Source organism: Dermacentor variabilis, unplaced genomic scaffold (genome assembly GCF_050947875.1).
Source record: "Dermacentor variabilis isolate Ectoservices unplaced genomic scaffold, ASM5094787v1 scaffold_13, whole genome shotgun sequence".
Lineage (NCBI taxonomy): Eukaryota > Metazoa > Arthropoda > Arachnida > Ixodida > Ixodidae > Dermacentor > Dermacentor variabilis.
The window spans coordinates 36,948,517-36,961,247 of NW_027460291.1; the positions used below are offsets into that span (position 1 = coordinate 36,948,517).

The following is a 12,731-nucleotide window of genomic DNA, read 5'->3' on the forward strand; positions in this document are numbered from 1 at the left end:
CCACGGCAAGCAGTAATTACGGGAAGAAAATTTTGCGAATAACGGCCCCAACTGCGCGGGTGCGAGTTGATATAGCAGAGCCCCCTTTGAGATATTGCGAATCGACATTCCCGTGGACAGGATCAGCGCTTCGCATGCGGGAGTCCTGCGACATTAGGCCAGCCGTTAGTAGTCAGTGTAACGACAGCACGGTTTCCGATTTATTTGAAGTAGCGCTCTCGTGATTTAAGGATTAACGGCTGACCCGGACAGTTTTTGCGTTTAGATTGTTCTTGCAGTGCTTGTATTATTTGCCGCGCGCCCTATGCCTATATTGTTGGATTAGAACAGTGTCAAAATGTTCATTCCGACGACCGGAGCCTAGATCTACTGGCAAGGCAGTTCGCGCACTTGTATAGGAACAGGCGCGCCTGCCCATCCTGTTAACGAAACAAATATGTTATTAATGAAGGCCACCGGGAAATGATGAAAATATCAAATATCTTACGGGCTAAAGGCTTTCTGAATTTCATCCCGGTTTCTGAAGGTTCTTTATTCTTACGAACTCCTTGTCGTTAGGTGGTGCCTTCGCTATCGTGTGCTTCACTCTATCAACATTGGCCGGCCCCGTTCTTATACAAATCGTTCTGGCTTGCAAACAGCTTTGTGGTCCGTGCTTAGTTTCGAAGTAACAGCGGGAAAATAAAGTGACGATTTCGCAAGAACGACGAGTCACTCATAGCGATAGCGAAGTATCGGCTGTATAATTTGCTGTAAACATTCATTTACAAACTAAACAAGCATGGTGTCACGTGTGCACAAACATGAACAGATCTAACTTGATGGCCATTAGAACCTGCTGTCACAACGCCGGGGAAATGAGGAGCTCCGTCAATGTGGAGCGAATGTCTCGTGCTGACGCTTGCTTCACCGCATCTATACTAAACTTCGCGACCTCTAACAATATGCGTGCGGGAAGACACCACGCTTGAAGCCATCAGCCATCTCGACTCGCCCGTAACAAAACCACCCCCCGCACCTTACTCAGGCTCACCAGCCGCAAATACGCTCAAACGCGCGGACAGCCATGCACAGCCATGGTCAGGCTAGAGGAGGAAACGGTCGTCTGATCACGCGACCTCTAACATGGAGGGCGCGGGAAGGCGGCGCGAAACGAGCCAACATCCTTCTCTGGTCACCCTCGCACACTTGCCTTAAGCACCCACAGCCTACGGCGCGCGGGCGGCTCAAATTTATCGCACTTGGAATTCATACGGAACATCACGGCGACGGCGAAACTGCGCCTGGAGTATGTATATAATTGCTATCGTGATAAAAATCTTGCTGGCAGCCGGCAAGTTTGCAATGCTTGCAGTGACCAAAGACAAATATCGGATGGATGCCATGACCTTTTCCTCAGTAGTCTGACCAGCCCCCGCCATACGAAGTCATCCTCACCTGAATTAGGCGGTCTTGAGCGGTGGATAAAAGCAAGACATATGAAAGCATTGAAAGAAGTCTTTAGATCATCTGTTTATACATCATCATCATCATAATTATCATCATCATCATCGTCGTCGTCATCATCATCATAACCATAATCATCATCATCATCATCACCACCGCCATCATCATCATCCTATTTTATGTCCACTGCAGGACGAAGGCCTCTCCCTGCGATTTCCAATTACCCCGGTCCTGCGCCAACCGATTCGAACTAGCACCCGCGAATTTCCTAATTTTATCGCACCACTTAGTCTTTTGCCGTCTTCTACTGTGCTTCCCTTCTCTTGCTACCCATTCTGTAAACCTAACGGTCCAACGGCTATCTAACCTGCGCATTACATGACCTGCCCAGCGCCATTTTTCGCTCTTAATGTCAATTAGAATATCGGCTATACCCGTTTGCTCTCTGATCCAAACCGTTCTCTTTATGTCTCTCAAGGTAATGCCTAACATTCTTCGTTCCATCGCTCTTTGTGCGGTCCTTAACGTGTTCTCCAGCTTCTTTGTCAGTCTCCAAGTCTCTGCTCCATATGTCAGCACCGGTTAAATGCACTGATTTTACACCTTACTTTCCAATGATAATGGTAAGCTTCCAGTCGGGAGCTGACAATGTGAGCCGTATGCGAGTCAACCCATCTTTATTCTATGAATTTCCTTGTCATGATCAGGGTTCCCTGTGATTAATCGACCTAGGTAAACGTACTCCTTCACAGAATCTAGAGGCTGACTGGCGATGCTGAACTCTTGTTCACTTGCACGGTTATTCATCATTATCTTTGTCTTCTGCATATTAATCTTAAACCTCACACTTACACTCACTCTGTTAAGGTCCTCAATCATTTGTTGTAACTCGTCTGCAGTATATTGCTGAATAGAACAGTGCCATAGGCAAACCGAAGGTTGCTGAGGTATTCGCCGCCGATCCTTGCTCCTAAGCCTTCCCAGTTTAATAGCTTGCATATTTCTTGCAAGCACGCAGTGAATAGCATTGGAGAGATTGTGTCTCCTTGTCTGACCCCTTTCTTTATAGGTATCTTCCTACTTTTCTTGTGGAGAATTAAGGTAGCCGCGGAATCTCAGTTTATTATGTCCTAGTCATTATGGTATAAGCCCGGTCCATTATGCCCTAGCTTCCAAGTAGCTACAACGAAAGCCATGACCACGGAAAACCATCGCCTACAGACCGAATCAGTGAAAGTGACAGCATGCAGCAACATAAGCGCCCGTTTAAGGCGCGGATATCGTTGAGTTGCCCACGCCAAAGTTTCTAATGCTCTTTCGAGAGCACAGTAAATATCATTTTTCTAAAGACCACGCTTACCTTGGAGATTTTGTCCTTGAACTCCTTGATGATGGCTTCTACTGAGACTCCGGTCACCTTGTTCTTGCGCACGGCCTTCTCGAGTTCTTCCCTTGCTTCGTCGTATCTTCCCATAGCAAGGAGCCAGCGCGGAGATTCGGGTATAAAACTGGAAGTGATTGGAGAAGGCAGCCAGGTATAGTGGAGCCGCGTAAATTTAAGCTCAGTGGCAGATAGTGATTTTCTTTTACAGCGAAGCTGTCTATGGCTAGGATCTGGCGGATCCCATCGGCGCGTAGACCAACAATTTTTCATACGCGGGCCGTTAACGAAGATAGTACAATACCCGGCCGACTCGCGGCGGAGGTGAAGCAGGCGTTAAGCACTCGCGATACTTGGGTCCATAAGATTATGCAATACCGTTCCGACCCGCGGCGTTCACCTGAAGCAGGCGTTAAGCAGTCCCCATACGTGGGCCCGTCCCGAAGATGCCAGCGCATATCATCGTTGCTGGCAACACCGTTGTCGACCAGCATGTCCGGGGTATCCTTCTGTGCAGCTTCCATGGCGGTGGATATACCTTGCAGACTCGGTCCCATGTGACCTCGTCGTCGGGCAACGCGAGAAAAACGGTATCCGATTGTGTCGCTCTGTAGTCCAGCATTTAGACGGTCCTGTAGAGCGTTTTGCAGGAAAGTTCCAAAAGGGCATGTCGCGGCGAGCCAGTTCAATTCCACGAGAAACTGCACGATGGTTTCACTTGACTCCTGGTTCCGTCTTTAGATGTGGTATCGCTCGGTGACCACAGACCGCTTTAGAGCGCAATGCTGTTGAAGCACTTTCTTGGCATCTTCGTACTTGACCTCGGTGGGCGTTTTCGGCAGTGATAAGCCACGTACTGTCACACATGCATTCTCTCCGAGGACGGCGAAAAAGATTTTCAGCTTCTTCCCGGCGTTTATTTCATTTGCTTTCGCAAACAGATCGAACCTTCCTAGGTAGGTGTCGATGTTGTCTGTGTCCGGGCCGAACTCCGGCAGCTTGCCTAACGTGGTGGCCATAGATTCTGTGTCGCTTTGTCCCATCCTCGTCGTCGATGTTGGTAAGGAAAACACAGATGTCTGAAAGTTGTTTATTCTATCTGACGGCAGTATAAAACAGGACTCGATATAGCTTGGGCACCGCGCTTGAAAGGCAACAGCGCCAACAAAAAGATGTGCGCGCATAGTCTACGCACTGAACAGCAAAGGGGCAGGTAATTGTCACAGTCGCGTTTCATGCGATTACAGCAGATGCTCTGGCAGAAAAATATGGCACTACAAGACAGGAATTGCCGTTGGAGCTTTAGTACTAAAGAATTCCCCGAAGTGATGTCTGACTTTGGCGGACTATATTACATGCCACATCGCGAAATTATACGAGAAGTCTCTCTGGCGACAAAGCTACGAGTTGTGTTCGACTCAGCATCGCATATAAAAGGATATCTGTTGCTGGAGGAACGTTCGAAAAACGGGACAAGCTTAATGGATGATCTGCTTCAACTATTACTCTGTTTTCGACGGTTTACAATAGCCATAAATGCTTACACAGAGGACAAAGAAAAACCGCTGGGAGCATTGACAAGCAGTTCAACAGCAGTCCTGGATATGCGCGGGAGCTCCAAGGAAGAATACTTAAAATGTCCTACACAGACAGTAACGCAGATTGTAGCTTCGGTCAAGACGGACACGTGTTGCACCTAACTAAGAACATAATTCAATATATTCGACCTCCTTGGCATTCTCTTGCCTGTTACTGCAACTTCCAAGCTGTTATTGCAAAGGTTATGGGATTTGATGGTATAATTATGGTAAGGCGGACGATGGTATGATGCTTAAAGACGGAAAGAACTGGAAGTGACCTTGAAGGAGCGATGCCATGTAAGGCGCTCAGCGTAGGACCCCGAAGATTTCCCGATACGCCAGAACTCAACTAAGAGAATAAGACACGACTGAAGAGTTGAGGATTACTCTCCTACAAACGAAGCCTACGTCGAACTGCCGCTTTTTGACTTGTGCACAATCACAAGCACGAGAACCGCTCTAGGTATGCCCAGCCCGCTTTCTGGTTGGGAATTCGAGCCATACAAATACCGACCCCATTTCCTGCAGCATCTCGAGCTGAACGCAGGCTACTCGCAGAGATCGTATCCAATAACTTCAGTACCGTCAAGAGCTTATTGATCACCTCTGGAAACGATGAGAATCATGGAAAAAGTATCTCCTGAAATGAAGATCTCTGAAGCAGTATCCTGAGATATCTTATCAAAGTATAATAGTGCATGACGTCATTTTTACCGCAAGACGACGGAAAGTATTGATGTCTTTGGCCACTGACTCGAATACTGCAAGCATATCACTGCCACGATGGATTGGTGTAGGCTCGTTTGATAAAAATGGAAGGCGGCACAGTCCTCAGCAATTCGTCCAAGTTCTGACCCACCTGAAGATTCCAACTGCTTCTAGTGCGGCGCAGAATGTAGAAAACAATGAAGTTAATTAAACGTGGCAGCCATTGTAGACGCACAAAAGGAAGAAATGTTAGAATATGTAGGTGCTACTCCAGGGTCCCGCCTGCGTTTTTTTCTAAACCTTTACCATCTATAGGAGCTGTCAAGAGAAACATTAAAACTTCATCTGTGTCTGAAAAAAAATTGCAGTTTCGCCAAAATTGCGAAGCAGCGATAGGGATAGCTACAGCAGCATTGAACGCAGATGGACTCCCACCGCCGCGTTCTGTAAAGTTGCTCCTCGTGACACTCGATCTAGACAAAAAATGAATCGAAATGCCATTCGTTCCTCGTCCGAAATGGTCACTGCGTGCTTCAATGCGACTCCAGCGCGAAAATTTCGCATCCGGGCACTCTAGAAATCTACTAAAGTACACTGATACGGGTAAAGTTACGCGTGTTCGCGAAGCTACTCGACGTCACAGGATGTACCGCAGAACGTTACGGAAGCGCAGGGCCTTTTTTATTTTAGAGATGGCGCTCTCTCCTCTCAGAGGAGTCCAGGAAATGCAGGACGAGATGCGAGCCGAGGTCCATTCAGGGGTTCCGCAATGCATACGTGTTCTCTGGGGTCGTGCCTCGCGCAGTGTCCAGGAAGGACACGCTCAGCCCAGAGACGGATCATTGTGTTGTACTCGGTGTGATTCTTACTTTTGCGTTTAATTCTCTTGCTTTGCAGGTCGATCTCACCTCCGCTCTATTGTTAGTATTGTTATGTAGTCTGTTACCCGTTGCCATAAAAAAGGAAGAAAAAAATATAATCTGTAGTGGGCAATATGCATGTGGCGCTGTGCGGACTGCCACCGCTGCGGCGCGAGACCCGAGCTCGGGCTGCTGAGGCGAACGCCTAGGACTCGCGATCAAGTGCTACTTGCGATCCCGCGTACGAGCTGCAATAAACCCCCTTTTATTTGGTGAAGCTGCGGGGTAGACCTCGGAAACTGGAACTCCGAAGCCGGACGCCACCTACTGCTGCGACCATGCCTGACGAAACCACCCAGGAAGATGCACCACAGCCTCCGGCGGTCATCGTTTCCGGTGTGTTGCGCCAGCGTGATCCTGCCATCTTTAGCGGCACCGATGATCATGACGTGGAGGATTGGTTGTGATCTTACGAACGGGTGAGCCAGCATAACAAGTGGGACGACGTCACCAAGTTGCACAACGTGCTGTTTTATTTAACCGGCGTCGCGAACCTCCGGTTCCGAAACCACGAACACGATTTCGCAACATGGAGCACATTCAAAACAAGTTTCGCAGAAGTGTTCGGGCGCCCCGCTGTGCGCAAGCTTCGCGCAGAACAACGCTTACGGGGGCGTGCGCAGCATCACGGTGAAACTTTCACAAGTTACATCGAAGATGTCATTGACCTGTGGAAGCGCGTGAATCCCTCAATGTCAGAACAGGACAAGATAAAACACATTATGAAAGGCATTGATGAGGACGCCTTTCAAATGTTGTTAGCGAAGGATCCGCGTACCGTGGCTGAAGTTATCAATTTGTGCCAAAGTTTTGACGAGCTACGGAAACAACGCATCTTTGCTCGGCGCCCACCGCCTACGGAAGATTCGTTAGCAGCATTAATTATTGGCGACAACCACACAACTTTGCTGACGCAAGTAAAAGAATTTGTGCGCGAGGAGGTTGCACGACAGCTCTCGATTTTGCCGACCACGGAGAATCCTTCTCAATGTTTCGCTCCAGCGATCCGACAGATAATTCAAGAGCAAGTGACCGAAGCTCTTCCACCTCCGTGTCAGTCGGCTCCCGTGGCCGCGCCTCTGACGTATGCTGAAGCCGTTGCACGGGCGCCTCATCTGCCGGGGTTCTCTCCTCGGCTTTCAGCGCCTCGCCCGCCGGTGTTCTCTCCTTGGCCTTTGCCTCGCCAGCCGGCGGATCCCTTTTTCAGTGCACAGCAGCAGGGTACAAATCCTTGGCGCACTGCTGACAACCGCCCAATATGCTATGCCTGCGGTACCTCGGGTTATGTAGTGCGCTTCTGCCGCCGGCGCTTGCCGGCCTTCGTGGGCAGCCCGCGAAGACCCAGCTCCGACTTCCGACCTTTCCGTATGCCTCAACGACCACCACCGGAAGTCTACGCTGCTGATGACATACCGGCACCACAGTCACAGCTCTACGGCACTCGTCGCTCGCCTTCCCCTCGTCGGCGCTCACTCTCACCCATGCGTCGTAGACTCAGCGCCAGTACTACTGAGGCGGAAAACTGATTTCCGCAGTTCCTGAGGCACGAAGTGCGTCATCGTCGGAACATCAAAGTCCTCGTTTTTCCCCCGCTAACGTCATTGAAGTGTCCGTTGATGGCATCAAATCTCTTGCGCTCGTCGATACAGGTGCTGCTGTATCCGTGATTAGTGATAAGCTTTGTCGTGCATTACGGAAAGTGACCATGAAGCTGTCGGTACCATTGCTTAGAACAGCCAGTGCAAAAGTACAGCCAGTCGCTATGTGCACTGCCAGGGTGCTGGTTCGAGACATCTTGTATTCGATTGATTTCTTTGTGTTAACTTGTTGCTCCCACGATGTGATTCTCGGTTGGGATTTTCTGTCGCGCCATCATGCCGTCATTGACTGTGCACGTGCTGAGGTCCAGTTCTCCGTTCTGTGCGATTTGCCATCTCACGACTTTCAAGTTAAGGATCTTAGCAGGATCTGGTGTAGCTTCAGATACTGACCTTCCTCCTCACAGTGCTGTATTTGTCCCTCTTTCATGCGCATCGCTTGCCGAAGCGACGGTCATGTTTACACCCGCTGCCGTCTTCATTCGCCGCCAACCTATATTGTTGCCGTTCGCCCTCCTCACGGTTCACCATGGTGCTGCAGAAATACTGATTTCAAACCCAAATTCGTACACTTCGGCTTTGCACTGTGGCGAGACTATTGGTACCATCGAGTCTGCGGACGCTGACGTTATTGTGCATTTCCCTATTGCTGACGACGTAGATACTGCCAACGTAACAGCACTGACACCCCATGTGCCATCTAACCGAGTACCACCGGATGTTTTTTGTCGCTGCGTTGCCGATGACCTCGAGCCGACACAACGTGAGCAGCTAATAACTCTTTTAAATGATTTTCACGCCTCTTTTGACTGGAACCAAGCATCATTAGGCCGCACAAGTACCGTCTCCTACCACATTGATACGGGACATCACGTACCATTACGCCAGCGTCCGTACAGCGTGTCATCCACCGAGCGTCGTGTCATCGCCGAGCAAGTTGAAGACATGCTTGACCGTGGTGTTATCAAGCCATCCTGCAGCCCTTGGTCGTCGCCTGTAGTACTCATTAAGAAAAAACATGGCTCGATTCGTTTCTGTGCAGACTATCGTCGCCTCAACAAGATTACACGAAAAGATGTCTATCCTTTACCGCGCATAGATGACGCCCTGGATTGTTTACATGGTGCTGAATTCTTTTCTACTTTGGACTTGCTATCGGGCTATTGGCAAGTGCCAGTGGATGAATCCGACCGCTCGAAGACAGCTTTCATTACGCCTGATGGCCTGTATGAGTTTACAGTAATGCCATTCGGCCTTTGCAATGCGCCCGCGACATTCGAAAGGATGATGGATAACATTCTGCGAGGCCTCAAATGGAAGACGTGCCTGTGTTATTTAGACGACGTGGTAGTTTTCTCCCCTGATTTCACCACTCACCTCTCTCGTCTACGCGAAGTCCTTACTTGCCTTGCCACCGCCGGCCTTCAACTTAACTTGAAAAAGTGCCGCTTCGGAGCCCGCCAGCTGACCATACTTGGCCATGTCGTTTCCAAAGACGGCGTCCTTCCCTACCCTGACAAACTTCGTGCTGTCGCAGAATTTCCACGGCCGACTACACTGAAGAAGAAGAAGAACAACTTTATTGTAGAATAAAACGCTCAATGGGTGGAGCCCCTAGACAAGGGCCCCACTGGCTTCCGCGCGCCGTCTTGCTTGTCGGATGATGGCCCTTTGGACCTCTTCCTGTGAGCTGGACAGCGCCGCCTCCCATTGTGTATGCTCTGTAATTTCTGTGTTTGTATTTTGTGGATATGCCGTGCATGCCCATGAGATATGGTCTAAGGTTGGCGTGGCTCCGCACCATGGGCATGTGTCCGTATATCTTTCCGGATGAATTTTATGGAGAATGTGCAGGTTGTTATATGTATAGGTTTGCAGCTTTCTCCATGTAACCTGTTCTTCCTTACTGAGATTCTTATCTGGGGGTGGTAGCTTCAATTTCCTCTGTGATAGTTTAAAATTGCAGAGTAGTTCTGGTCAATCGGGATCGGGTCGTCAGAGGCGTCCTGTGAGCACCCGTGGGGTGTAGCATGCGCACGAGCTACTCTATCAGCCTCTTAGTTTCCCCTGATTCCCTCATGACCGGGTGCCCATAAAAGGTGAAATCTGGTTCGCGGTTTTATATCTCGTATAATCCTATAGGCTGCGGTGCATACTCGTCCCCTGAGGTAGCTTCTGCATGCCGCTTGAGAGTCTGATAGGATGGTTCTTTGTTGTTGGTTTGGTTCCGTCGCTTTGATAGCAAGGGCTATTGCGATTTCTTCTGCTTCCACGATAGTGGTGTTGTGAGTGGAGGCGCTAATGATTTCTCTGCGCATGTAGTCAGTGACAGCAGCTATCGTTCTTTTCTGCCTGCCTGGGTATCTTGCCGCGTCCACGAAGCGGGAGTTTAGTTTGTCGCCGTGCGCTTTTTCACTGTATGCAGCTCTGGCTTCTCTTCTGCCTGCATATAGAGTTGGGTCCATATTTCTGGGTATTGGCGCCACTTTGATGCAGTTTCTGATTATTGTGGGGATTGGCTTAGTTTGGTTGTGTTTTTCAAGGAGCTCGTGATACCCGAGTCTACCAAGGAGTTTCCTACTCGTGGTCGTTTGTGCGAGTCTGTTTCTTTGAGTTATCAGTTGAGCTTCTGCCAGTTCCTCGAATGTATTATGAATCCCTAGAGACATGAGTTTTTCGGTTGGGGCGCACTGCGGAATTTGTAGGGCGATCTTGTAGGCTTTCCTTAGGCACGAATTGATCGCATCCCTCTCTGTTTTCGTTAGCTGGTAATACGGCAAACTGTAAATGAAGCGGCTAACCACCAGACTTCTGATTAGGCGAAGGGTGTCTGATTCCTTCATCCCCGTCCTTCTCGTGGCTACCCGCTTTATCATTCTCGCGACTTGTTGTGTTGCCGTCTTGATGAGGTTAAGCCCGTGTTGGCAGTGTTGATTTGATTGTAGCCACATGCCTAGTACCCGGATTGTGGTCTTCTCAGGTATTGCATCATTGCCAAGTCTGATTTCCAATTTAAGGGCAGGATCCATCGGGACGTTACGATTCCCTTTGCCTTTCCAGATTCGTATAATCTCCGATTTCTCTGACGCGCATTGCAGCCCTCTGGCTCGCACGTATGTCTCGATTTCACAGGCAGCTGCTTGTAATCGTTCTTCTTTTTCACGTAGCGACCCGGTGACACACCAGACTGTAATGTCATCCGCGTATAGGGCGTGCTGGATACCCGGGATGGCTTGTAGTTTTCTTGCAAGGCCTATCATCGCCACGTTAAATAGCGTTGGCGAGATCACTGCGCCCTGGGGAGTACCCTTGTTGGGTGCGTTGAAAGTCTTGATTTCTACTGCGCCAAATTTAATCGCAGCAGTTCGTTGATTTAAAAAGCTGCAGACATAGTTGTATATCCGCTCTCCGCAGTTTGTTGCAGCCAGGCCATCGAGTATTCCTTGGTGGCTTACGTTATCAAAAGCTCCTTTTATGTCGATGGCCATGACAACGTGTTCGCATGATTTTGGTATATTTGTCAGGACTTCTTCCTTCAACTGTAGGATGATGTCTTGAGTTGAGAGCTTGGGTCTGAATCCAAACGTAGTGTCTGGAATGATTTCATTGTCCTCCAAGTAGTTTTGTAATCTAGAGTTTACTATTCTTTCAAATAGTTTCGCCAGACAGGAAGTTAGGGAGATTGGTCGAAGGTTACTAATTGCTAATTTCTTGCCAGGCTTGGGAATTAAAACTATTTGAGCGTGCTTCCACTCCCTTGGAATAGTACCCTGTTGTCAATGTTCATTTATAAAGGTAGTATAGGCCTGTAACGCCTCATCGCTTAGGTTTCGAATCATGGGATTAGTTATCCGGTCTTTGCCTGCCGCTGTGTTTCGGGTCATTTTCGCTATGGCAGCTCTAACTTCTTCGATGGAGATGGGTTCATCGAGTTCAGGGTGAGGCGCCCCCCCGTATTTGGTCTCACAGGGTGGGGGAGATGGGTCTGTTCCGAAGCACTTGTTATATAATTCTTCTTTGAGTTCTTGTGCCGTCCCTGGGTACGAATGGATTAGCCGTTCCACCGCTTTACAGCCCTCGTTCTTGGTTTTTGTTGGTTCCATAACTGCTCTTAGTATGCGCCAAGTTTTTGCGGTACTCAATGTGTCATTAAGGGACTCACAGAAGCGTTCCCAATTGGACGTAATTAGTTGCGTTGCGTACTCTTCCGCTTTGCGGGTGATTTCTGCAATGCGTACCTTTAGCTTCCTGTTCTGTGTCTGTCGCTTTAATCTTTTTGTTAGTCTTCTGTGTGCCTCCCAGAGATGCCGTAAGTGAGGGTCTATCTCAGGTATCTCACATGTGCGGGCTATTTCATTTGTGACTTTATCCTTTTGTGTTCGTATACTTTCACACCATTTACTTAAATCATCGATTGTGGTGCTTTGCTGGCTCTGCATCCGGCGGTATTTCACCCAGTCGGTAATTTTGGCTATTCCTATGTGTCGTTTTATTTTCCCAGTCCGAAATGTGGTTCTGATGATGTAATGGTCGCTGCCTAAATCATTTAGGGTGTTTATCCATTGCGCATCTTCACAATTCTGCACTATCGTGAGGTCACCCGCCGTGGTTGCTCAGTGGCTATGGTGTTGGGCTGCTGAGCACGAGGTCGCGGGATCGAATCCCGGCCACGGCGGCCGCATTTCGATGGGGGCGAAATGCGAAAACACCCGTGTGCTTAGATTTAGGTGCACGTTAAAGAACCCCAGGTGGTCAAAATTTCCGGAGTCCTCCACTACGGCGTGCCTCATAATCAGAAAGTGGTTTTGGCACGTAAAACCCCAAGTATTATTATTATTATCGTGAGGTCAGGGCTGGTGTCCATGCTCACACTGTTGCCCTGTCTAGTGGGCACTGCAGGATCCGTTATAATTGTCATGTCGAGTTGTTCTGTTTGTTCCAGAATGTTTCTGCCCTTGGCGTCCTGTTTCGGGTATCCCCAACTAGGATCTTTTGCATTGGAATCACCTATCACCAGTGGTCTTCCCTTTACCAGGCGGGCAGTTTCCTGCAAGAGTCTGTCAAACTTTGTCTTTCTCTGGCTTGGTGGACTGTAAAT

General features: G+C 49.0%; 1 protein-coding gene and 1 pseudogene across 6 annotated transcripts in view; both read right to left on the minus strand.

The window, feature by feature from the left end:
* The window catches only part of LOC142566854 (organic cation transporter protein-like), a 119,372-nt gene that overhangs the window by 30,471 nt on the left and 76,170 nt on the right, over window positions 1-12,731 (minus strand). For 4 of the 6 annotated variants that reach the window (XM_075677758.1, XM_075677761.1, XM_075677756.1 and 1 more), the window contains exon 7: window positions 2,807-2,954. The exons of the other annotated variants lie outside the window; for them this stretch is intronic. In XM_075677758.1, coding sequence (XP_075533873.1) covers window positions 2,807-2,954 — 148 coding nt within the window. The remainder of the gene's footprint in view (window positions 1-2,806; window positions 2,955-12,731) is intronic. 6 annotated transcript variants of the gene reach the window in all.
* LOC142566779 (uncharacterized) lies at window positions 3,054-3,883 on the minus strand (annotated as a pseudogene).